Below are 22,153 nucleotides of genomic sequence, written 5' to 3' on the forward strand. Positions count from 1 at the left end.
CCTGTTCCCTCATGGCAGATGCCTGCCCTGAGTCTGTGTGTGACCAGTGTTGTTCTGTGTGTGTATTCTGCTGTACATCCCTGTCAGTAACTCATCCCATGTGCAGCAGCGTCTGGAGCTTGGGTCTTCTGTGAATGTGCATGGCAGAAGCCACTGAGGTTGGAAATAACCCCCAGAGGCGTTTGCTGCACTTCCCATAGTCTTTAACATTGTCTGTTGGAAGGGCTGCTGCCTTTGTTTCAGGGTACGTCCGGAGCAAGGCAGGGACAGAAACTCTGACCCTTTCCTAAATTTCACACTCCAGGGTGTTCGTTGTACGTTCTGCACGTCAGGCTTGCAGGCTAGCACGCTCTTGGGCTTGAAGAGACTGTTAGTTCATGACTTGGTGATGGGCTGCTGTGCCCAGACACGCTGCCCGCGGGCTGTTTGTCCCTCCTGCCCCGCTCCCGGGCTCCGTCAGCACAGCGCAGACGTGCGGGGAGCCCCAGCCGCCTGTGCCCGGCCGCGCCGCCAGGCTGGCACCGGGGTGCCTGCTGTCGTGTTCGGGAGCGGGCAGCGCGTCCGGCAGAGTGCCATCTTTGTGTGCCTGGCCGGGGACGCTGGATTTCATCACTCCTGCTGCTCGCTGCCTTGACTCGCAGGCGCGCCATAGCTGACGGGACTTGCCCAGAGATCCTCCTGTGGAAACACGCACGGGAGATCTCTGCAGAGACAATAGCTCTGCTCTGCAAAGTTGCACCGAGTCTTTTTAGCTGAGTTTGCTTCTTTAGAGAAAGGCCACTTGTTTAATGCTTTCTTTAATGAGGATATTGGTAAATAAGCAATCGGGTAAGTGGGATTCCTCCTAACTCCTAAATATCTTCTTAACCAGAGTCAAGAATTGCACAGCAGTTACTTGAGCTTTCTGTGTGCTCGGCTCAGTGGCATTAATATGCTAGTGGTGATTAATTACCGCAGCCCAGTGATGTGATTGTGTGCTTGAGCAATTGGATTAGATGCAGCTGGACAGAGACTTCACTTTCACTGGTTCTTGCTGAAGTGCTGTCGTAATCGGCCACAGAGGAAGAGTCATTTCTAGGACAGCCACCCTCCTCTGGCTGGGCTGCTTCCCCTGGCTCCACACCTGGGTCCGTGATGGGCAGAAGGAAAGGTCTCTGGGAAAATACGTGGCTGGGAGTAGCTACTTAGTCCTGCTCTCAGTCTTTTGTTTCAGTCTCATCTTCTGCGTGCACTGCTCAGCGTTCCTGGATAACAAAGGTACAGCATGTCCTTACCGTGTCAGTGGGTCTCATAGCTGCATGGAGAAGGAGCAAATTCCAGCATTGCCTTGACAAGTCAGCATCATATCAAATGCAGCATCATAACTTCACCAAGCAGGCCCAGTTCCGTGGCTCTGCGAGGGGGTTTGGCACTGGAGATCAGGAATCAACCTTGGCACATGCAGCAAGCACTAGGACTGAAGCAGATGTTGATACTGACTTTGATGTTTCATCCAACACTCTGAAGGCTTGAACTTGAGACCAAAAGAGCTCTCAGAGAAGCATGAGAATAAAGAGAAAGTCAGTTCTTTCAGAAGATCAGACAGAACGAAACATCCTGAAATTCAGGACTAACCTGAACCGTTGTGTTTGTTCTGCGAGACTGGGCAGTGCAGATCCTGCTGGAAGGAGGAGCACAGTGCCATGTAGAGAAGCTGGGGTGGTCTAGCCTTCCCTCATAACTGGGAAGTGCTGCCTAAGTCAGTCAGCTCTATGTCTTGATGCTTCCCAGAGATCAGCAGAAAACCGCCTGCAGAATTCCATCTGTGTTTGGGTTTTGGCCCTGTTTTGAATTTGTGGGAAACTGTGTGAAGTTTTTGCTCCTGGAGGGCTCCAGTTCTGTGCCACTCACCAGTCATGGAGAATGACCCAGAACATGGACTTTTTTCAAATACAGCTGGGATGGTTTCTCAGCTGAGTCAGGGTTGTGCCCATGGTAGTGCCATGTGAGGTGGTGTGGCCTCTCAAACCAGAGCCACCAGGCATTTGTTCCAGCCTTGCTGCAGGTAACATTCACTCTTCTGCAGCTGCATCCACAGTGCTGGTGGCCAGTAGACTTGCAGAGCAGCACTACTGGCTTTAGGCAGGGGATTTCCTATCCCAGAAAGTATTCCACCTTGCATTGATAGTCCATGTGGACTGCAGCACTGCAGGGCAATGCCTTGTACAGCTCTGCTGATAGCTGGAACCACCCTGCTTTTCCTCCTTCACACACTGTGAGAGGCTGGCAGTGTTTCAGCTTCTGTCCATTGTGTGGTGAGGTGGAGCTGTGTTAAGAGGTTTTTTTTTTGGTGGCGCAAGTTTGTTCTCAGCTCTTCTGTTTGTTCTTTGTTATCAGCTACTGAATTGCTCCTATACCTCCTGTGTGCTCCCCTCCTATATGCTGAGCCTGTTCTTCTGTATTTTCCCTAAAATGAAACTCTGAATTTGCAACCTGCAAGTGTCACATGAGCACATAATGGCCAGTTGCTGGGCTGAGGGACACATATGGGGCAGTGTTTGTTGACTGCTTTGATAAGTATTTCTGAAATAGGTGATGACTTCATCTTCCTCTCCTGCTCACTGCAGATACCAAGAACCAGCTCCTTTCTGCCCAAATGCTCCTCTCCATCCAACAAAAACACCCCAGGCTGGATCACGTCATTTGGCTGAGCAACTCAGAGCTGTACCACGCTCATGCACGAGCTGCACTGCAGTGTGACAGGGCAGGGACTGGCCTGAAGCACCTCTCCAGGTGTTCCTACAGCCTCGTGCAGTTGTACACTGTGTGTCTGGCTGTCTGGGGTGTCTGTCCTCTGCTCGGGTGTGGGTACTCAGTGCAGCAGTGAGAGGCAGCCACGTTTCCTTGATAGCATCTCGGCCTCATGGCAGCCACGGGCTGCTGCCACATTCCTCCCCTAGCTACAGGTCTCTGATCCTGCCTGTGCTTGCCATATGCATCAGGACTTTCCAACGAGCAGGTTTCAGGAGAAGTTGCTCATGGACAAGGTGTCATCGCTGCAGTCGCCGTGCTCCAGGCTCCGTGGAGTGTGAAGGTAGTTCTTTCATTTTTGTAAGGCACAGTGCAGGGACAGAGTCCCCTGATTTCCCACTGTGATGAGCAGTGACTTCCTCAGGACCTCTTGCAGGTGTCTGCATCATCTCTGTAGCTCATTCACGTGGCCTGTTGGATATTCTCCACCAGACATCTACTGTGGTACTCATTTACCTGCTGAGATAACTCTGTGCTCATCTGAAATCAATTGCAGTGTGTCAGATCCTCCTCTGACCACACAGGGAGCTGGTAGGAGAGATCTGCCCTACAGGGATTGTGACTTGTCCTTACCCAGCAGCCACTTCCTTAGGATAACCTCTGGAGAAGCAGCTCAGGCACCTCTCTCTGGGTGCAGACCATCCTGTGCTGATGGTTTTTCACCCAGAGGGTGGTGGTAGGACACTGAATGGGGTCCCCAAGGAATGGTCACAGCCCCAAGGCTGATGAGCTCAAGAAGCATTTGGGCAAGGCTCTTAGGCACATGGTGGGGTTCTTGGGGTGTCTTGTGCAGCACCAAGAGTTAGAACTGATCATCCTGATGGGCCCCTTCCAATTCAGCAGTGTCTGTGGGTCTGTGTTCCTTTGCTTTTGGGAAGAGCCTGGCTTTGCCTTCCTTGTTGTTTCATCTGGTATATTCCCCTCCCAGTCAGCTCAGACAGTTGGACGCACAAGAGCAGCAGGGAGTGGGCTTTTTTGTAGCACTGACCTTCTTACCAGCCATCCTCCCATCTGTCTTGTGGTTCCCAGCAATGTTATCCTGCCTCTGCTGTCTCTTCTGCCTTTCACTTGAGGCAGGTTCTCCATAGAACAGCGGTCAGATCAGGTATCTGCCTTGTGGATCCTGTAGCCAGAGGTTATTGCATTCAGCTCCTAATTCTACTACCCACAGCCCTCTGTGCTGTGCCCTGGGCCCGTTACCTTGGGGTGGGAGGTGTCAGCCCTTCTCTGTGTGGGGTTTATTGTGAAAGGCCCATCAAGGAGTGCAGTTGTGCAGGTCTTTACACGCTGCCTCTCAGCTTCCCTAGAGCTCAGGCTTTAGGGTGAGCCACCAAACCTTATCTTTCCTGTTATTCCTAGAGCCTGCTGTGGTAGCCTTGGGCTTGGGTGCCTGCATGGGCAGACCTCTGCCTGCTTCTGCAAGCCTCTGGTGGGCAGTACACCCTGCCTGGCCACAGCACAGCAGGCAGCTGAGCCCTGTCGTGCTGCTCCAGGAGCTCTGCAAGGGCAAGAAGCAGTGGGATTTCCCTTCTCACACAGACTGGCTCCAGGGTCTCTTGGGACAGCCTGATGTGCATCATATGATGCAGACAGAACAGGCTAAAATAAACCAGACTGGGAGCCAGTGGTTAGAAGCTGTGCTGGTTTGCTCTGGGAATTTGGAGCCACTTCTCTCTCAGCCTGGGAAAAAGGAGTTGGTTCAAGGCATTAGGGAACCCAGTCTTGTGTGCTCCTGGCATTGAACAATGTCTACTTGGTCTGTGTGTCTGTCCTGCCATCCTGTGTAACCCACCATTCCAGTCATTACTGCAGATTAGTTACCAGGGGCTGTGCTGGCTGCAAACTGCCGTACCAGAGTGGGCAGTACCACTTCCCTGGGGTCCCAAATGGCTCTGTCCTGTTCCAGGAATCCATTGGTCTCCTGCAGGCAGTCTGTGAAGAGGAATATGGTGGCACAGATGTGTGACTGCTGTGGCTGAATGCAGTCTGGAGGGAGAAGTAGCTGGGGAAGCAAAGGAAACGATGGCCAAAGGAACAAAGAGAAAGGAGATCCAGGGAAGCAGGGAGGTGGTAATGATGGGAACGAAGTGAAAAAGAACAAAACAACAAAGTGAGGGAGAGCTGGAGATGTGTCTTGGCAGAGTGTGGGCACAGGTGAGCTGTGCAAGCAGGAGAGAGCTGGATGGCAGCATAAACCACTGTGTGTGCATAGCTCGCTCCAGTCTGATTTGGGGCTGCACGTTGCGGGCCCCCAGATCAACTCTGAGCACACTAATACAAAAAGCTGGACCTGAGAGGAGACCTGGCTTGAAAACCAGGCTCGTGGGTCGGAGGAGCAGAAGCATCTGTCATGTGTCAAGCAATTAGGATGGCAGCTTTGGACTTCCAAATGTTTCTTGGTATCTTTCCTACTGGGTAACTGGCATTTAAATCCACTGATATTCCAGCCTGGCTTCAGCTCGCCTTGAAAGGTCAACTGTTAGTGTTGTGCTCAGTCTCAGCTTTGGTTGTATGTCCCCTGTCTCCCTACCTGTGACTATCTCAGGATGCTGTCTCCAGAGCAGCAGAAACATGGGTGTGTACATGGAAAAGCAGAAGGATCTTGTTTCTTGGGAGATGCTGTAAGTCAGAAGAGGAGCTGAGAAGCTCTCCTGCTCTCTAATGGTTGTGGTAACTTGCAGTTAAATCAAAAGCTGAGGCACAGAGAGTAACATGGCCAGTAGCCCTCTGCCTGTTGCAAGGTCACTGTGAGTTGACTGCCTGGCTTGGGTATCTGAATTAATGTGCTGATTGGATTTCCTGTGTTTAACCAGGTTCCCAGGACTCCTAGGATGAGGCTGCTGTGAAGGACTGGTGGATCCCCCGCCTGTGCTGTGGTGCCTGCAGATTCCCTGTGATCCCCTTTCCAGCTGGAGCACCGTTACCAAGGCTGCTGGGAAGAATGACTGTTGGATGCCTACTGCAACCCCCTGTCCTGGGGAGGACTTGGCTCCCTGTGCTGCTGCTGGCAGCCTCTGCTCACTGCCACTGGCCCAGCGAGCCGGCAGAAGTGGTTCGGGACTGGGAGAACCAGCTGGAGGCCTCCATGCACTCGGTGCTCTCGGACCTGCGGGAGACTGTGCCGGCTGTGGTGGGCATTCCCGACAGCTCTGCCGTGGTGGGACGCTACTTCAGAGTCTCCATCCCCACGGATTTAATTGCTTCCAATGGAGAGGTTGTCCAGGTGAGAAACACCATTCCCCAAGGATCGTTTTTAGTTCTATTCATGCAGGATCCAGCAAGTCACCCCACAGTGGGCTGGGTCACGAGGGTGGCTGGAAAACAGCCTTACAGTTCTGTAGGACTACAGGAGAAGGATTTTTATAAAAAATTAGTCTCATCTCATTGCAAAGTTTCTCTCTTCTGTAACAAAGACTCCTCAGGGATGACTAATAGAGTTTGTTGGCTGTATTTAAGCTATGAGATGCTCTGCCCCTGGAACGATGGGCACATTCATGAGGAGATCCTGCCGTGGGATCTGGGGAGCCACAGATTCCTTGGGACTGCTGCTCAGGCTTGGGGAGCTTGCTTCACTGTGATAACAAAACATTGCCAGACACACAGCCCCTGTCCTGCCAGCAGGGCTTTGGGCTGCCTGTGACACTGTCTCTCCTGACCTTGGCCCCAAGTCTCCTTGGGAAAGATGGTAGCCTTTCCCCTTATCTGACTTAAACTCGTGCAAGGCAATGCAAGGACCTGAAAACTGAGTTTTGGAATCAGTCCTGAGTGTAGGAGAGGGGTAGAATAGCCCAGAGGAAGGTAGGGATGTGGCCAAACACAGGTGTGCTCACTGTTAGTCCTTTCCTGGAAGGGTTTGCTTGGATCACATGGAATTCAGAAAATTCTCTTAAAAAACAGAACTGCCTTCCAGTCTCAGGATTTCTTTTCAAAGAGCATTATAAAGCATTATAAAAAGACAAGCTTCTAGTGTGTCTTAGAAGATCAGAGGGAGATGGAGAGCAAGTCAGGAGCAGGTCTGACATCTCAGTTTCTCCTTGAAGGCAGGCTTGGTTTAGCTCTGTGTACAGTCCCACAGTTATCCCAATCCTGATACGTGATCCTGCTGGCTCCAGCAATGGTGCCAGACCACAATGTGCCAGGGTGGGCAGAAAATCTGAAGAATGCAGCTGTTATGGACAGAGGGTCAGACAGGGGGAGGAGGGCAGCGGGTGAGCCCCTGGCCAGAGGACTCAGGGAAGGGGCCAGGCTGGTCTCAGTAACTCTGGGCTCACCCCTGGCCACGGTCCCTGCCCAGCCTCACCCACAGCCTGTGCTCAGAGCACAGGGCACCTGTACAGCACCAGGTCTCATGTTACAGAAATGGTAACTTTGGGTTGGGATTTTGCATCCAAGTGGCTTGTTCTGGTGTTGTCTAATAGCTACTTTGATGGCAAGAGTAAGTGTCAGTATTTATATAACACCACAGCTTCCTCTGTCATCTTTTCCTGGCACGAAAGTCATCTGTGATAGCTCAAATAGCTGCAGGAAAATACTGATGGATTATTTTCACCCCACCTGATGGCTTCAAATTATGGCTCTGCCATGTAGGTGTGAGGTGTGTTGACCAACACCAACACTCCTGGAGGGCCTGGAAGGGCCTGGGCTGCAGCAGGACCCAGCAGCTGCTGATTGTGTGTAGTTCAACAAACTCTGGGAATGATTTTCATGCTTCTCCCTGGGTTTACCCGAGTGCACGTTGCATCTGTTCACCTTGAAATTGATTTTAAAAGTGCAACAGGCTCTCACTTAGCTGCTGTCTCTGGAAGGGCTCTCCTTGCAGAGAATGCATGTTGGCTGCTGAGCACAGCTGACCTTTGCTATGGGGATTTGATTCCTGGCTAGTGAGAACTGCGTAGGCAACTTTGGGTGCTAGGATGCATTTTTGTTTTACTGGTAAGTTTCAGGGCAGATTGCTCTGGTCTTTTTCTCAGGCTGCCTGGCATTTCTCAGCTGGAGCAGTAAAAGCATAATACTTGTGAATCTTAGTCTCTGGTGTACTTAAACCCTGCTAAGAAAGAATAAAGACTTCTGTGCATTTGAGATGGAGCAAAGTTTACAGTGAGATATGGTTACCTGTATTTTTTCCTCTTAAATTTCAAAGAAATTGTCTACAATTTTTTTTATTAAAAAAAAAATTGCTGACAGTTCCTCTCCCCAGACTCCCACTGGAGCCTGGAGAAAGTGTGATTGCTTAATTTCTAGATGATTCCCACTGATTATTTCTAGGATTGTGGTGGGGATCGCCTTGAAGCTCCTTCTCAGATCCTCTCCCTGCTTGTTAGCAGATTCCAGCCAGCTGTAGACAAAATACTTTTATCTGCAAACTGGGTTGTGGGATGGAAACAACGCCAGGCATGTGCAGCGTGGCGGAGGAGTGCCCCGCAGGCACGCACTCCTGCACAGTCAGGTATGTGCTCCTGGGAGCAGTCCCCAGCCTTTCCCTGCCACCCCCAAAGCTGCTGAACAACAGGTGAGAGTTTTATGGCTAAGGACAAAAGCAAGTTTATTTGAATGTGCTCAAGCTGCAGAGAAAAGAAGTAGAAAACTACCACGTGTCTTAATTTCGGAGTCTGTTTCCCCGTTGCTCAGAGCCAGCTGCCTGCAAGGCATTGGGGCCGTGGTAACGCCCTTCCCCTGTGCCTTGTGTTCCCAAGCAAGTGCCTTGGTCAGGCAGTATCATGTCCTCTGAAAAGCAGCTGGAGCTTGCAGGTATTCCAGCTGTTGGATTTGGCAGCAGGTCAGTCCAGATGCTGTCCTCTAGCTTCCTCACTACAGCAGGGCTTCTGGCTGTAAGACTGCTCTCCTGCTGTCTGGAGGGGGATGGGAATTAAAATTCCTTGCTGTGGCTTCCTAAAAGGCATCTTGCAGCCCATCTGACACCAAAACATTGGTATTTCTCAAGGTTTGGGTTAAAACACCCAATTTTCCCATATCATACAGTCCCCTTGCCATACAGACAATGTGTGGGTGGGTTGCCACTGGCTCCCACTGGCTCCTGGCAGATGCTGGCTAGGACAGAGTAAACGTGTGCATTAGTGCTGGTACCTTCACCAGTCATCATCTCCTTAACCCCATTTCCACTGAGGACTGTGTGGAGTCTGACCTGTTACCTCTCAGCTGTGTCCTGTCAGAGAACAGATCCTGCCCCGGTCAAAGACCAGTTGGATTTCCTGTTCCTGCCACTTCCATTTGAAGCTGCTCCAGAATTTAGCTGCTCTGATTAAAAATGCAGCTTCTAGCCTAAATTTAGAGATGGCTAGAAATATTTATATGTGCTGCCCTTTAGCCTAAATCAATTCTACCTTCATAATATTTACTTCCCTTATGTATTTATAGGTGACAGGCATATTCCCCATCTTGATTTTATTAGGTTAAACAAGCCAACCTCTTTAGTCTTTCTCATAAAATAAGCTTTCTTTCCTTCCCCTAAGCTTTGCAGCTGTCTTCTGCACCTCCTCCAGCTTGAGTTTATTTTTCTTATGTTTGCATGACCACAGTGTTACAAAACATTCCAGATGAAATTTTACCAGAACCCTTTATAAAAGCATGAAACTTCCTTTTCTCTTCTATAAATAACCTTGTTTGATATATCCTACAACCGTTTGCTTTTCCATGTCTGCTTTGCTTTGCTTTGGACATCTTCCTATCAGCTGAAATATCCAGGTCTGTAGTTTTTGCTGCTTCCAGTTGTTGAGTCCCAGAAGAGGACAAAAGGTGAGGTGCATGATTTGGTGTGGTGGCTGTAGCCAACCATGGCCCTGCACTCATCCCGCCAGCCAAGGTGTGCTATCCCCACAAGGATACAATACCCACAAGGAATTGAGCCCTTGCACATCCTGATACTCTAAATGCATATACTCACAATACACAGAGACACTATTAAATAACTTTTATTTAAAGATGGCTCTATAAAGCATGCTGGAAGGAGGGAAACTCCTGATGTGTACTGCTTCCCAAGGCACATCCGTGCCAGAGCAGGAGATTTGCTGTGTCTTCCTGGAAGGTCGTGTAAAGCTGCTGACCTGCCTTCAGTGCTGCCAGTGTTCAGTGTGGGATGGATCACACAGGACAGTTCTGTGTGGGTTTGTAGCCAGTGCTGAGGAGCTCAGGTGAGCATTCCCAGCTGTGTCTTAGCCCCTCATTATTTTTAGGTTTGAAGTGCACGGTTTCCATGGGGCTTTGTTGGGAAGACAGGTAAAACACATAGCAGAGGCCCTGAGAAGCTGTCTCTGTAGGCAATCATAGCTGGTGGGAAAGTGATTAGAACAACAGAATTCACTCAGATGAATTACACAGTGCAGCTATGGAGTGGGTTTGGAGGTTATCAGAGACTGGATATCCATCAGGGAAAAAGGGAGTCTTGCTTTCATAGAATCACAGACTTGTTTAGGTTGGAAAATACCTTTTAGATTATCCAGCCCAGCCATTAATCCAGCACTGCCAAGTCCACCACTAAACTTTCCAAGCAGGAGGCTGAGTTTCCAATGGTTGTTCTATTTGCCATCTGCTGAAGCAGCTTTTATTGAACAGCTTTGCTCTCATCAGATGTCAGGGACCTTGATTTATAAACAGGATTCACAGAGATTGGGTTGCAGGAGTCCTGACACAGTATCTACTGTCAGGGCTGTGCTGCTCACCTCAATCCTGCTCCAACCCCAAAGCCACGGGCTGGATGTTGACAGCCAGCCTGCAGTGCCAGGACACACTTGCTTTCAGGGAAGAAAACCACAAAATACTGACTTTTTTTTTTTTTCCTCTTGCAATGATCTTTATTTCAAAGCATTTTAACTGAACGTGAAATTTATTAAAGTGGCATTTCTCAAAGGAAGAAGAGAAGCAAAGAGCACTCCTGAGGGGCTGTGCCATCAAGCTGGGTATCTTAAAAGGCTCTCTGTGTCAAGGCATTTGAGCTTCACCTCCTCCCTGGGGTCCCTGGTTTTCTCGGACTGACTGGGAGGTGCAGCAACAGCCGCTATTTACAGGCGAGCACACGGGGATAAATGGCAGTGCCTGGAACAGGTCCAGGCAAAGGAAGACTTGGGCAGGGTTTTGCCTGGTTGCCACGCTGCAATCTGAGTGATAAGATGAGCTGATAAGATTCCTGCGGGGAGGCCGAGGGGGCTTATCTTTTTCCTGCAGAGAGACCGAGTCAGAGAATTTGGCATTTTCAGTGCACGCTTAGTAACAAACTCTGAATTTGGAGGAGTGGAAAATGTGACTCCATCTAATTATAAACTGGCTTTTCAGACGGGCTGGGAAGTTCCTTGTTTTGTCCTGCTCTTACAGGTTGTTGCTTTGAGCATCCAGGGAGACAGAGGAATGTGATGATAATGAGAATCCTGCAAAGGAGCAGACCTGAGGCTGCAAGATCTGCTCTGCCTTTCCTTGCCATGCTCTTGAAAGCCAGCTTTCCAGCAATCTGCTGATGGGAGGAATAAATTGCCAAGGCCGGTTAGCTGTGTGGTGGCAGCACTAAACCCCCAGCACTTGGCATCCCTGCTTTGTGGTATTTTTGCTTCCCTTTGGCCTTTCGCTTATAAAAAGTCACGCTGAAAGAAGAGCCCGACCAAACTTTTTTTTAAAGCTGTTTGAGGCTTTTCCTGCCCCGTGCTCGCCCCCCGGACAAGGGATAAAGCGGGGTGTGGGCAGCCCGTGCTGACCCTAGCCCTGGCGCGGGCGGGCTGCGCCTTCCCGCTCCAACAATAAGGCTAAACAAATCCTTCCAAGCTGCTTGCATGGACCGATGAAAGGAGGATTTCTTGGGACACTCAATGTTTTGTAGTGACCTCCCAGTGAAACAGCTGTTGTGTTCCCTTGCCCAGGCAGAGTGGGACGCTGAATGGTGTCCTTATGGGCAGCACAGAGGCGCAGCTGGAAAAGAAGCCGTCATGGCGGGAGTATGCGAGGGTGGCCTGGGCTGGGTGTAGCCACTCAGCCTGCACCTTTGCAGAGCTCTTTTACTGATGGTAAAGAAGCTGGTCAGACAAAGCCCAGCTCGTGTGGAAGGCAGGCTGAGCCCACAGCACAACCCTACACCCACATCTGCAGAGGAGGGGGGCTGCTTTCTGTGTGTGAGGCTTCGCTCGCTCCTTGAATGGCTGGAAAATGCAGATTAGCAGGAGACACGTCAACTTCTCATTCAGGTTGTCATGAGTGCATAAAAGCAGAGCAGCTTTTGAGTAGCTTTCCTACCTGGTCCTTCAGAGGCTGAAGTTTGAATTTGAAGATGAGGGCCAGGACCAGTGATGTAGGCTTTGCAAGCCTTATTGCCCCTTAGCTCAACTCTCTGGGCTGGGTTTGATTTGTTTTTCTAAAGCAACAGCTTCAGTGCATGGAGACATACAGGAAGGGCTTTGCAGGGCTGTGGCTGGGACCAGCCAGAATGTGGGGTTAGCTCAACCACCCTGACCTACCTGTCCACAAAGGAAGCACCAATTACTGGCTGTTCTTGTGTAGCTTTTGGTCTCTGAGCAGAGGTGGTGAGCTCCTGCTGGTAATGAAGGCTCGGGTCACCAAGGCTGACGTACTTCTGAAAGCCAGTCAAGTCTCTGGGCTGTTTTTAGACTTCAGGGGCACAGGCATCTGCATGAGATGTTCTGGAGCATCTTGTTTTGTCCGTGAGTTCTTGGGCCTTTTGTGCAAGGTACAGAGCAGCCCAGAGGAGCAGTGTCTGCTGAGGATACCCAAAAGCCCTGGCAGGTATCGCAGTTCCTTCCACAGGGAAGGGTCCGTGTTGCAAGTCCTTCCTGCTTGCTTTGCCAAGCACAACTTTCCTGTCTCCAGCCTGAGTTTTCCCGTAGCACAGCACTGCAGCAGCAGTGCCCAGTGAGCAGAAGGCTCTGAGAGGTGCCCATCCTCCTTGCACCACTGTTTTCTGGGCGTTGTGTTTCTAGGCATGGCCTGTCTGATGTCCCACTTTGCAGTTCTGTTGTGTTTGAGAAAAGGAGGTGGCAAATAACGTTGGAAGCTCCTTCACCCGACCTCTCCTGGATGCACACAGGCCAACCTCCCTGGCGGTGCTGTTCCTTGGGGCCAAAGGTCCACAGCTTCATAGGATCATAGGATATTCAGAGTTGGAAGGGACCCACAAGGACCATCAAGTCCAAGCCCTGGCCCAAGAGGGAACAGGAAAAATTGCCATGTGTCTGGAAGCATTGTCCAAACACTTGAACTCTGGCAGGCTCTGGCAGCTGTGGGCTGAGGGCTGTCCAGCTCCTGTCTTGCACCATCACATTCCATGACCCAGCCTCTGCTGCCGTGGGACCTGCCTGGGGCTGTGGTTCCTGGACAGCTCAGTCTGCAGGCATAGTGCATCCTTTGTGCCAGGTGAGGAGTGCCCCTGATGGATCCACAGGCAGAGCCTGCCTCCCAAAACAAGGACTCTGTCCTCTGAGCTGGAGCCTGCGGGCCCCATGCCCATCACTTCTGACTGCAGGCTGTGCTCACTGCAGCGCCCACAGTTCCAGCAGCACTGGGGTGGATCTGAAGCCAGTGTCCCTCCCCCAGCTTGTGTGGGACAAATCAATGGGAATCTGCCTACCCGTGGATCTCATTCGGGGCTGAGGCTGCCTGTTGCTTCTGCTGCCAACACTGCCCATGCTGCAGCATTAGCAGGGGGTTTAAGATGAAGCTTGGGTTTAGGCAAACAGCTTAGGCTTGACTCTTTCTCTGCAGTTAAATTTGCATTTGAATTGCATTTGAATTTCCATTTTCTTCCCCTGCCTGCTGGTTAATTGCTTGCAGGAGCCTGAGCCTGCAGACTTGGAGTGACACTGGCTGGGTCAGTTGGACACAGCTCAGCTCAGCTCACCTTCTGGAGGGCCCAGCTGGGATATTCCTCATTGCTGGCCATGTGTGTTGGGGTGATGCTGAAGGAGTAAACTGCCATCAGTAATTGCACCCCAGATAAAACCCTGGCACAGGGTCTGTCTCTCAGCAGCTGCTGGATGCACGGAGGGGAAGGGGGCAGTGGGAGATCTGGCAGAGCTGCAGGACTGTCCCTGCTGACTCTGCCCAAAAGCAGTCATCAGGGGGTTTTTAGGGCTGATTTGAAAGGAGCCGACTCCCAGCTGCTGCTGCCTGTGCGAAGGTCTGTCAGCACAGACAGGGGAGATCCCACTGGGTACTTCCAGGACTGGGAAGATTTCATAGTGGTGTGCCATAGTGGAGACCTGTGGCAGGATCCTATGGTACCTGTCTCCTGGCAAAGGGCTCGCTGCCTCCTTTTCAGGGGATTCATCAGAAGGAGGAGGACTAAATACCTGGAGGATTAAAGGGCACTCTTGTAAGTAAGAATGCAGTTTTTGCCTGAATTCCCCTGAGGCAGCAGTTTTGCTCACTGCTCCTTTGCTTATCTTTGTCTTGTTGGCTACAGGGCTTTAAGATCCAAGTTTAAAAAAACAAGTCAAACTGAGCTATCTTCTTTCATGAGCTGACTGCTCTTGGCTGGCCTAAAAATAACAGGCCATGTCTATCTGAAAGGATTTTGTGAACAAGGTCTTCAAAACCATTGAGACCACTCACTGTATGTATTTTAAATCACAGTCATGGCTTATTTTTTAATGGTCTTCAATACACTGCCAGGCTTGTGTGATCTTTAGCCAATAAGCATTTACATTTATCTCAAATAATGGGAAAACAAAGACAGCATTTTTTTTAAAAAAACTTGGGCAATGGAAGAGTTATTATGAAACCAGACCCCTTGAGGGAAATGGCAGGGCTTAAGGCTGATACTTATTGCATACATAGAAAAGTGGAAAACTTTTAACATGAAAACTAGAGATCCCTAATCATTAACTATGTGTAGCCTTAACAAATACCCTTTGAAACAATATTTGAAGGAAACATTGCTAGAACAGAGTCCAGGTCTCTCTCCTCGCAGTCTGCACCACTGCAAACACAGCAGTGACATGGACAGGACAGAGCCATGCCAAGGCCTCCGCTGGTCAGCATTTGTTTAGGAGCAAGTATTTTTATCCATCATGCTAACAACTTTATTTATCTACTCTAATCTTTCTGGGCTCTTCCTTTGTCACATGAACATGGATGATTTCGGCTATCAGGTCAATTGTTGTGTTTAAAGCAGCGCAGAGACATCGAATGCTTGCGACTTGTTGCCTTCTCAAAGATTTCCCAGGAGAGGCACAGGCTTCATAGGAGTAATCCACATAAATTTGATTTTCTTAATCATCTGTTGCAGAGCCTTTATAAGAAGTCCACGTCTCCTCACAGGCTGAACACAGCTGAACTAGCTCAGCTCTTTTTAAATCAAGTTTAAGTGGGTTTATAAATGTTCTGCAACTGTCGCATCCCTGCTAGAACAAGTCATCCCAGTCAGTGATTGCTTGGCCTGTTTTTGTTTTTCAGGAGAGCCTAGTTTTTTGTTTGAATCTGTCTGGCTGCAGTTTCCTTTTCTAGCATGGGCCCCACATGTAAACTGTAGGTTAAAAATGGTTTTCCAAGCAGGAATATTCAGACTGACCTGTGCCTCCCTCACCATCATTTCTGACTGTGGGGTCAGGCACCTTTCTGAAGTGAGTTTGGCTGTCAGAAGTAGGAGCAGAGAAGACTGAAGGAAGAATCACCTTGTGACATAAAACTGGGTAAAATACTGCTGCTTGTAGGTCTTCTCCTCAAGTCATGGCAGTGCCCAGAGAGGAGGCAGCAGCAGAAAACTCCAACTCTCAGGAAAGCTGTGTGGAGTGTGTGATCCTGTAATTAAGGGCTTTTGCAGAGTGCACAGAAGGGGAAGATTTGTTCCAAATGTAGCCTAAAATTACACACTCAGAGTGAATTTAACCACTCGCTATTAAAGTTTTTATTCTTGATTGTGTAAGCCTCAATAATGCTGTGGCTTTGTCCTGGCTCCCTGTGTTTCTGTTCCTTATGTGTGCCCAGCCCAGCCCTCCTCCACAGTGAGCAGGTTAGTGGCTAATTTTGGCACAAGAGGATAAAGAGTGGAACCTGCTCCTGCTACTGTAAATGCTTTATTGCACTGAGCATTGTCCTGGCATCTCAGTTTTTAGAGGGTGTGATGAAATGACACGTTTTTAAAGGAAGATGGGGGCAGGTCAGTGCTTCTGGCTGGGCAGGAGCAGACTCTGCCTTTGTTCTCTTTTGGCAGAAGAAATGCCAAGGAAGGACAATTTGTTCCTTTGTTCCTGCAGGAGCGAGGCTTGGCTCCCTATGCCCAGCTCAGGTGAAGGGCTGCCTTTCCTTTGGGATGTCTGGGCTAAAAGCAGCTCCTGTTCTTGCAGTGGAGGAGGAGTGAATGCAGCCACAGCCCTGCCAAAACCCCCTGTCCTCTGCCAGAAACGTGGGTACACAGCAAGGCCAGGGGAAGGATGCTCACATGTTGGTGCATGGTGGCCTATATCGAGGTACAGGGCCCTTGGGACAGCTTCCTCCAGCTGTTGTAAGCAGGAATCTGAATTCTGTGCTCTGGAATATTGCTGGTGAGGAGTTAACTAAAGCTGTGCTGAGAGCTTTAAACTCTGCTCTATAACTCTATAAGCTGTACCCAGCGTGTGGCTCATGATGTACTCTCCAGCTTGTCCAGGCTGGCTGAAACCCTCTGCAGCTCTTGCACAAAAGCTTTTTTGTGCTGCTCTTGCCAAAAGACTTTTGGGTCCTGCGTTATGCTGGCAGAGCTGTGCATCCAGACCCTTCAGTGTGCTGAAGCCCAGAGTGTGGGGGTGAGCCCCAGGGTGCTGCCTGGATCCTGCCTGCAGCCAGGGAGTGGGAGTGGCACCCAGGGCTCACAGTGTGCCCAGCCCTGCAGCATCAGGCATCCTTCCTTGTCCATCCAGGGGCTTTCCCCAGCAGGACCTGCAGTGTGGCAGTCCAGCCCCGGCTCTGCACCTGCTGCTGGATGCAGGAATGCTCCTGCCAAGCAGGTTTCCTTGCAAAGCTCCTCTTCCAGCTTTGCATTTGGGTAAATTATGAAATATGTATAAGGTTTACAGAACTGCAGAGAACCAAAGCACCCTTTCAGGAAGAGAGCTAGAGCCTGGCTCTGTGTTGGACTGCAGTGAGCCCAGACCATGGACCAGGCTGCTAAATGTGTCTCCATGAGCCCCAAAGGGGGATGCCTCCCCCTGGAGTTCTGGAAAGCCCAGCCAGCTCACTTGCCAAACGCCTCCGGGCCTGGGAGGTGATGAAGCTCAGGTTACTCACTCTGGAGTACCTACAGCCCCGGAAAATGTCACAGCCCACCGAGCTGGCAGCCTCACCCCTTCCACCGAGCGGCTCCGCTGCGCCGCGTGATCCGCGAGAGGCTGCAGAGCAGACGGATGTCAGCTGCTGGAATTGGGGGGGCTTGGGGGTTTGCACCCACCCTCAGCTACAAGCCAGGGCAGGAGACAGAGTCCCACGGGCTGAAAGAGGTAGTGAAGAGTGTGTTGGAGTCCTGAGGTGCCTATGTTCTGAGACAAACTTGCAGCAGCAAGTTATTATGTGAAAGTAAAGTCCTTAATTTTTAGCTAGCCTGGGGCTGAAGCCAGGCTGGCATGCTGTCCTGTGTCATGTCCAGCAATTCCTCAGCCCATGTGCCACATCCCTGCCTGCCCACCCTGGCCATTACATTGGGTCTGCTCCTTTCCTTTATTCTTGGCTGGTGTTCCTCTGGCAGAGCAGAACCACATCAGGTAGCTCTCAGGATTTCCTGCTGCTTGTTGGGAGCTGGTGTGCTCCAGCCAGGCCAGGGACTCAGAACCATAGCTGACCAGCTTACGGCCCCTCTGGGTCATCCTGGCTCTGGGGAGAGTGGGACAAACAAGTGAAAATAAGTGGAGAAAATACATGTTCTGCTGAGCTTGATGTGTGTAGGGTGGGCAGGATGTGATGGGGTTGAGAAAAGGAGCAAGATGGCCAAGCTGGGAGAGGAAGGAGTGGGAAGAGGGCAGTTGTTAGATTAGCTCTGCTGTACAGCATAACTTCACCCTCAGCTTTGTCACTGTCCCCATGACGTAAACTCCCCGTCTGCCCTCAGAGAAAATGAACCACTTGTGCTTGGCAGTTGACCAGCAAGTGTTGGAGCACTTGCAGGCGAGGGGCCCTCTGGGTCTTTATGACCTCTTGTGGTTCCTTAAGCCCTTTGAGTCCCGTGCACCCTGCAGAGCTCATCCTTGCCAACATGTGGAGGAGGAGGCAACGGCTGCCATGCTCCGGCCAGATGTTCCTTCCCCGGTTGTTACACTTCAGATTTTTTTCTTTAATCCTTGAAATTAGGCATTACTGCAGATAGAACTTGCCCTCATGCTGCACTTCTAAAAGCCTTTTTTGTTTTTTTATTTGTTTGGTAGATCTCCGAAGCTGGGAAGGACTCTTTGCCTTCTTGGTTGCACTGGAATGCAGAGAGCAGCTCCTTGGAAGGGCTGCCCCTTGACACGGACAAGGGTGTCCACTACATCTCGGTGACCACTCTGCAGCCCTTCCCGAATGGGAGCTATGTCCCACAGACCACAAACGTCTTCTCTGTTGAGGTCCACCAAGAGGACCACAGCGAGCCTCAGTCGGTGCGAGTGGCCGTCCAAGACACGAGTGACACAGCGCCCTTCGTGTGTGGCTCAGAAGAGCCAGTCACTATCCTGACTGTCATTTTGGATGCTGACTTAACAAAAATGACACCAAAGCAGAGGATTGAACTCTTAAACAGAATGAGAAGTTTTTCAGAGGTGGAACTTCACAACATGAAGTTGGTTCCTGTTGTAAATAACAGACTCTTTGACATGTCGGCCTTCATGGCTGGACCAGGAAATGCAAAGAAGGTGGTGGAAAACGGGGCCTTACTCTCATGGAAACTGGGATGTTCCCTGAGCCAAAACAGCGTCCCAAACATCAGCAAGGTGGAGGCTCCAGCTAAGGAAGGAACCATGTCTGCCCGCCTTGGCTACCCGGTTGTTGGCTGGCACATTGCTAACAAGAAACCTCACCTCCCAAAGCGGATGCGGCGGCAGATCAACGCCACCCCTACGCCTTTGACTGCCATCGGGCCGCCCACCACTGCCGCACAAGAGCCACCCACCAGGATTGTCCCCACCCCGACGTCGCCCGCCATCGCGCCTCCCACAGAGACTACGGCACCCCCTGTCCGGGAGCCCATTCCACTGCCGAGGAAGCCAACAGTCACCATCAGAACCAGAGGCCCCATTGTCCAGACGCCCACGCTGGGGCCAATCCAGCCAACCAGGGTAGCAGAAGGCACAGGCACGGCCTCCGTGCCGATTCGCCCCACGATGCCTGGGTACGTAGAGCCCACAGCAGTGATCACACCGCCCTCAACTACCACCAAGAAACCGAGAGTCTCCACCCTGAAGCCAGCCACACCGTCCACGACAGATTCCTCCACAGCAATAACACGAAGGCCTACTCGAAGGCCCAAAACGCCCCGTCCAACAAAGCCTCCCAGCACAACCAGATCGCCCATCTCCAAGCTGACGACGGCCTCTCCGCCGTCCCGCGTGCGCACCACAGCCAGCGGGCTGCCCCGGCCCTGGGAGCCGAACGAGCCACCCAAGCTGACAAACCACATCGACAGGGTCGATGCGTGGGAGGGCACGTACTTCGAGGTTAAGATACCATCGGATACCTTCTACGACAAGGAGGACACTACCACCGACAAGCTGCAGCTGACCTTGAAGCTGAAGGAGCAGCAGATGATCGAGGAGAATTCATGGGTGCAGTTCAACAGCACCAGCCAGCTCATGTATGGCATGCCAGACCACAACCACATTGGGAAGCACGAGTACTTCATGTATGCCACCGACAAGGGCGGGCTTTTTGCCGTGGATGCTTTTGAAATCCATGTCCACAAACGCCCGCATGGGGACAAGTCTCCAGTGAAGTTCAAGGCCAGGCTGGAAGGGGACCACAATGCAGTGGTGAATGACATCCATAAGAAGATCATGCTGGTGAAGAAGCTGGCTCTGGCATTCGGCGACAGGAACAGCAGCACGATCACAGTGCAGGACATCGCCAAAGGCTCCATCGTAGTGGAATGGACCAACAACACACTGCCCCTGGAGCCTTGCCCTCGGGAGCAGATCCGGACTTTGAGCAAAAAAATTGCAGATGACTCCGGCAGGCCGAGCCCAGCTTTCTCCAATGTCCTGCAGCCTGAGTTCAAGCCTCTGAATGTGTCTGTGGTTGGTTCTGGCAGCTGCAGGCACATCCAGTTTGTCCCCGTGACCAAGGATGGCAGGGTGATCTCAGAGGCCACGCCAACGGTGGCAGCAGGCAAAGACCCCGAGAAGAGCAGCGAGGACGATGTGTACCTGCACACCGTCATCCCTGCCGTGGTGGTGGCCGCCATCCTGCTCGTGGCTGGCATCATTGCCATGATCTGCTACCGCAAGAAGAGGAAAGGCAAGCTGACCATCGAAGACCAGGCCACCTTCATAAAGAAAGGCGTGCCCATCATCTTCGCCGACGAGCTGGACGACTCCAAGCCACCACCGTCCTCCAGCATGCCCCTCATCCTCCAGGAGGAGAAAGCCCCACTGCCCCCTCCAGAGTACCCCAACCAGAGCATGCCGGAGACCACGCCGCTCAACCAGGACACCATCGGGGAGTACACTCCGCTGCGGGACGAGGACCCCAACGCGCCGCCCTACCAGCCTCCCCCCCCCTTCACTGCACCCATGGAGGGGAAAGGCTCCCGCCCGAAGAACATGACCCCGTACAGGTCCCCACCGCCCTACGTGCCCCCTTAACAAACAGGAGGCTCTCGGGGGAGAAGGGGCCTCCAGCTCCACACCGGTGCTGTCTGTGGGCCGGCAGCCCCCTCGCCAGCCGGGAACATGAAAGCCCAGCCCGCTCCCCAGCAGGCTCTCCCCGGCTGCGCCCGCCGCACCGCAGCGCTCGCGGGACTCGGGGGGACACTTGTTTTATTTTTGCCTAACAAGCTTTGGTTTTATTTTATTCATAGAAAAAAATTCTCGGCTCAAAGACGCCTTCCCGGCGGCTGGGCTTCGGCCGGTGCCGGGGCGGTGGGCAGGGAGGGGGGTCGGGACGGGTCGGGCCGGGTCGGGAGGAGCAGGCAGCACTGGGGTAGCACTCTGGGTCTCCGCTGTTTGCCTTTAACACTAACTGTACTGTTTTTTCTATTCACGTGTGTCTAGCTACAGGACGTAACATGAAAGGTAGCCTAAAAATAATTAAATTCAAGGGACTTTCTGAAGTCGATGGTTTAAGTTTTTACATTTAATCTGCTGTTTACCTAAACTGGGATGTGTAGTTTTTGGGGAGGGGGAGGGCAGTGCTGTGCTGCAGGCGAGCTCCACGGGCTGGTCAGCGGGGCCAGCCAGCCTCCTCCTCCTCCTCTTGGGGTGGATCAGCTTCTTGGTTTGGGGTTTGATTCTTTTATCATTTTTATTTTATTTTTAATCAAAGAAATCCTATCTTTCTCACGCATCATAAAATAGTCATGAGTTGGGTCAGCCTGGCCTGGGGTGCCCATGGCTGAGCAGGGGGTGCATCGCTGCGCCAGGGAATGCTCACAGAAGGATGAGCTGAGCCCTGTGCCACGACGAATTTCTCTGCTTCCCAGCGAGCACCACCAGGGTCGGGGTTCGATTTGAAGCAAAACCCCCTCCCCGTGGGGTGTTTTGACCAGAGTGGGGTGTGTTCTCTGTCCCGGCTGCTCCTTGGGACTGTGCAGGAATGGCCTCGCTGGCCTCATGCTGGCACTCCAGCCTGGACACTGTTGGAAAAGATAAAAAAGTTTAAAAAAAAAATAATAAAAAGAAAAAGAAAAGAAAAAAGAGCGCCAGGAATAGTTAATAGTTAAAAAAAAAAAATCGGTGAACTCTCAAATCTAATTTTTTACTAAATTTTTGATACAGACTCCGATTGTTTTATTAAAAAAAAAAAGACTTAAAAACCGGTGTGCGGCTGCCAGCAGTTTGTACGGGCTCAGCCCCCTCGGGCCGGCCCCGGGGGACCCGCCACGGTACCGGTACCGTCCCCATCCCCTCTGCTCCGAGCCCCGGCATCCCCAGCCGGGATTTGCCCGTGTGCGCCCCGGGTGGAGGGCTGACCCCGCACACCGGGGCCGGACCCGCCGCTTCACTCCGGGACGGCGCTGCCCCGGCACCGGGGTGGCCCCGGGAGGGCAGCTGGTGGGGCCGGCGGGGGAGTGCTCAACCCCCAGCTCCGGCGGGGCCGAGAAAACAGCAAACCCGCCCGGGGATGGCGGTGCCGGTCTGGGGAGGCGCCGGGGTGGCCCCGGTGCGGGGGATGCCCGGAGCCAGCGCGGCCCCGGGCCCGCCCCCGTTCCCGTTCCCGTTCCCGCCGCGGCGGGGGCGCCCCCTGCCGGCGCCCGCGG

The 22,153-nt window shown here is 51.9% G+C and overlaps 1 protein-coding gene across 5 annotated transcripts in view; it reads left to right on the forward strand.

The window, feature by feature from the left end:
* DAG1 (dystroglycan 1) overlaps positions 1-21,007 on the forward strand; it is a 49,192-nt gene extending 28,185 nt beyond the window's left edge. For all 5 annotated transcript variants that reach the window (XM_041466250.1, XM_041466286.1, XM_041466260.1 and 2 more), the window contains 2 exons: positions 5,604-6,013; positions 18,132-21,007. In XM_041466250.1, the coding sequence (XP_041322184.1) occupies positions 5,732-6,013; positions 18,132-20,540 (2,691 nt within the window). In that variant the 5' untranslated portion in view covers positions 5,604-5,731 and the 3' untranslated portion in view covers positions 20,541-21,007. The remainder of the gene's footprint in view (positions 1-5,603; positions 6,014-18,131) is intronic.
* The last annotated feature ends 1,146 nt before the right edge of the window (positions 21,008-22,153 follow it).

Source organism: Pyrgilauda ruficollis, unplaced genomic scaffold, assembly GCF_017590135.1.
Source record: "Pyrgilauda ruficollis isolate IOZ18807 unplaced genomic scaffold, ASM1759013v1 scaffold10, whole genome shotgun sequence".
Taxonomy (NCBI): Eukaryota; Metazoa; Chordata; class Aves; order Passeriformes; family Passeridae; genus Pyrgilauda; species Pyrgilauda ruficollis.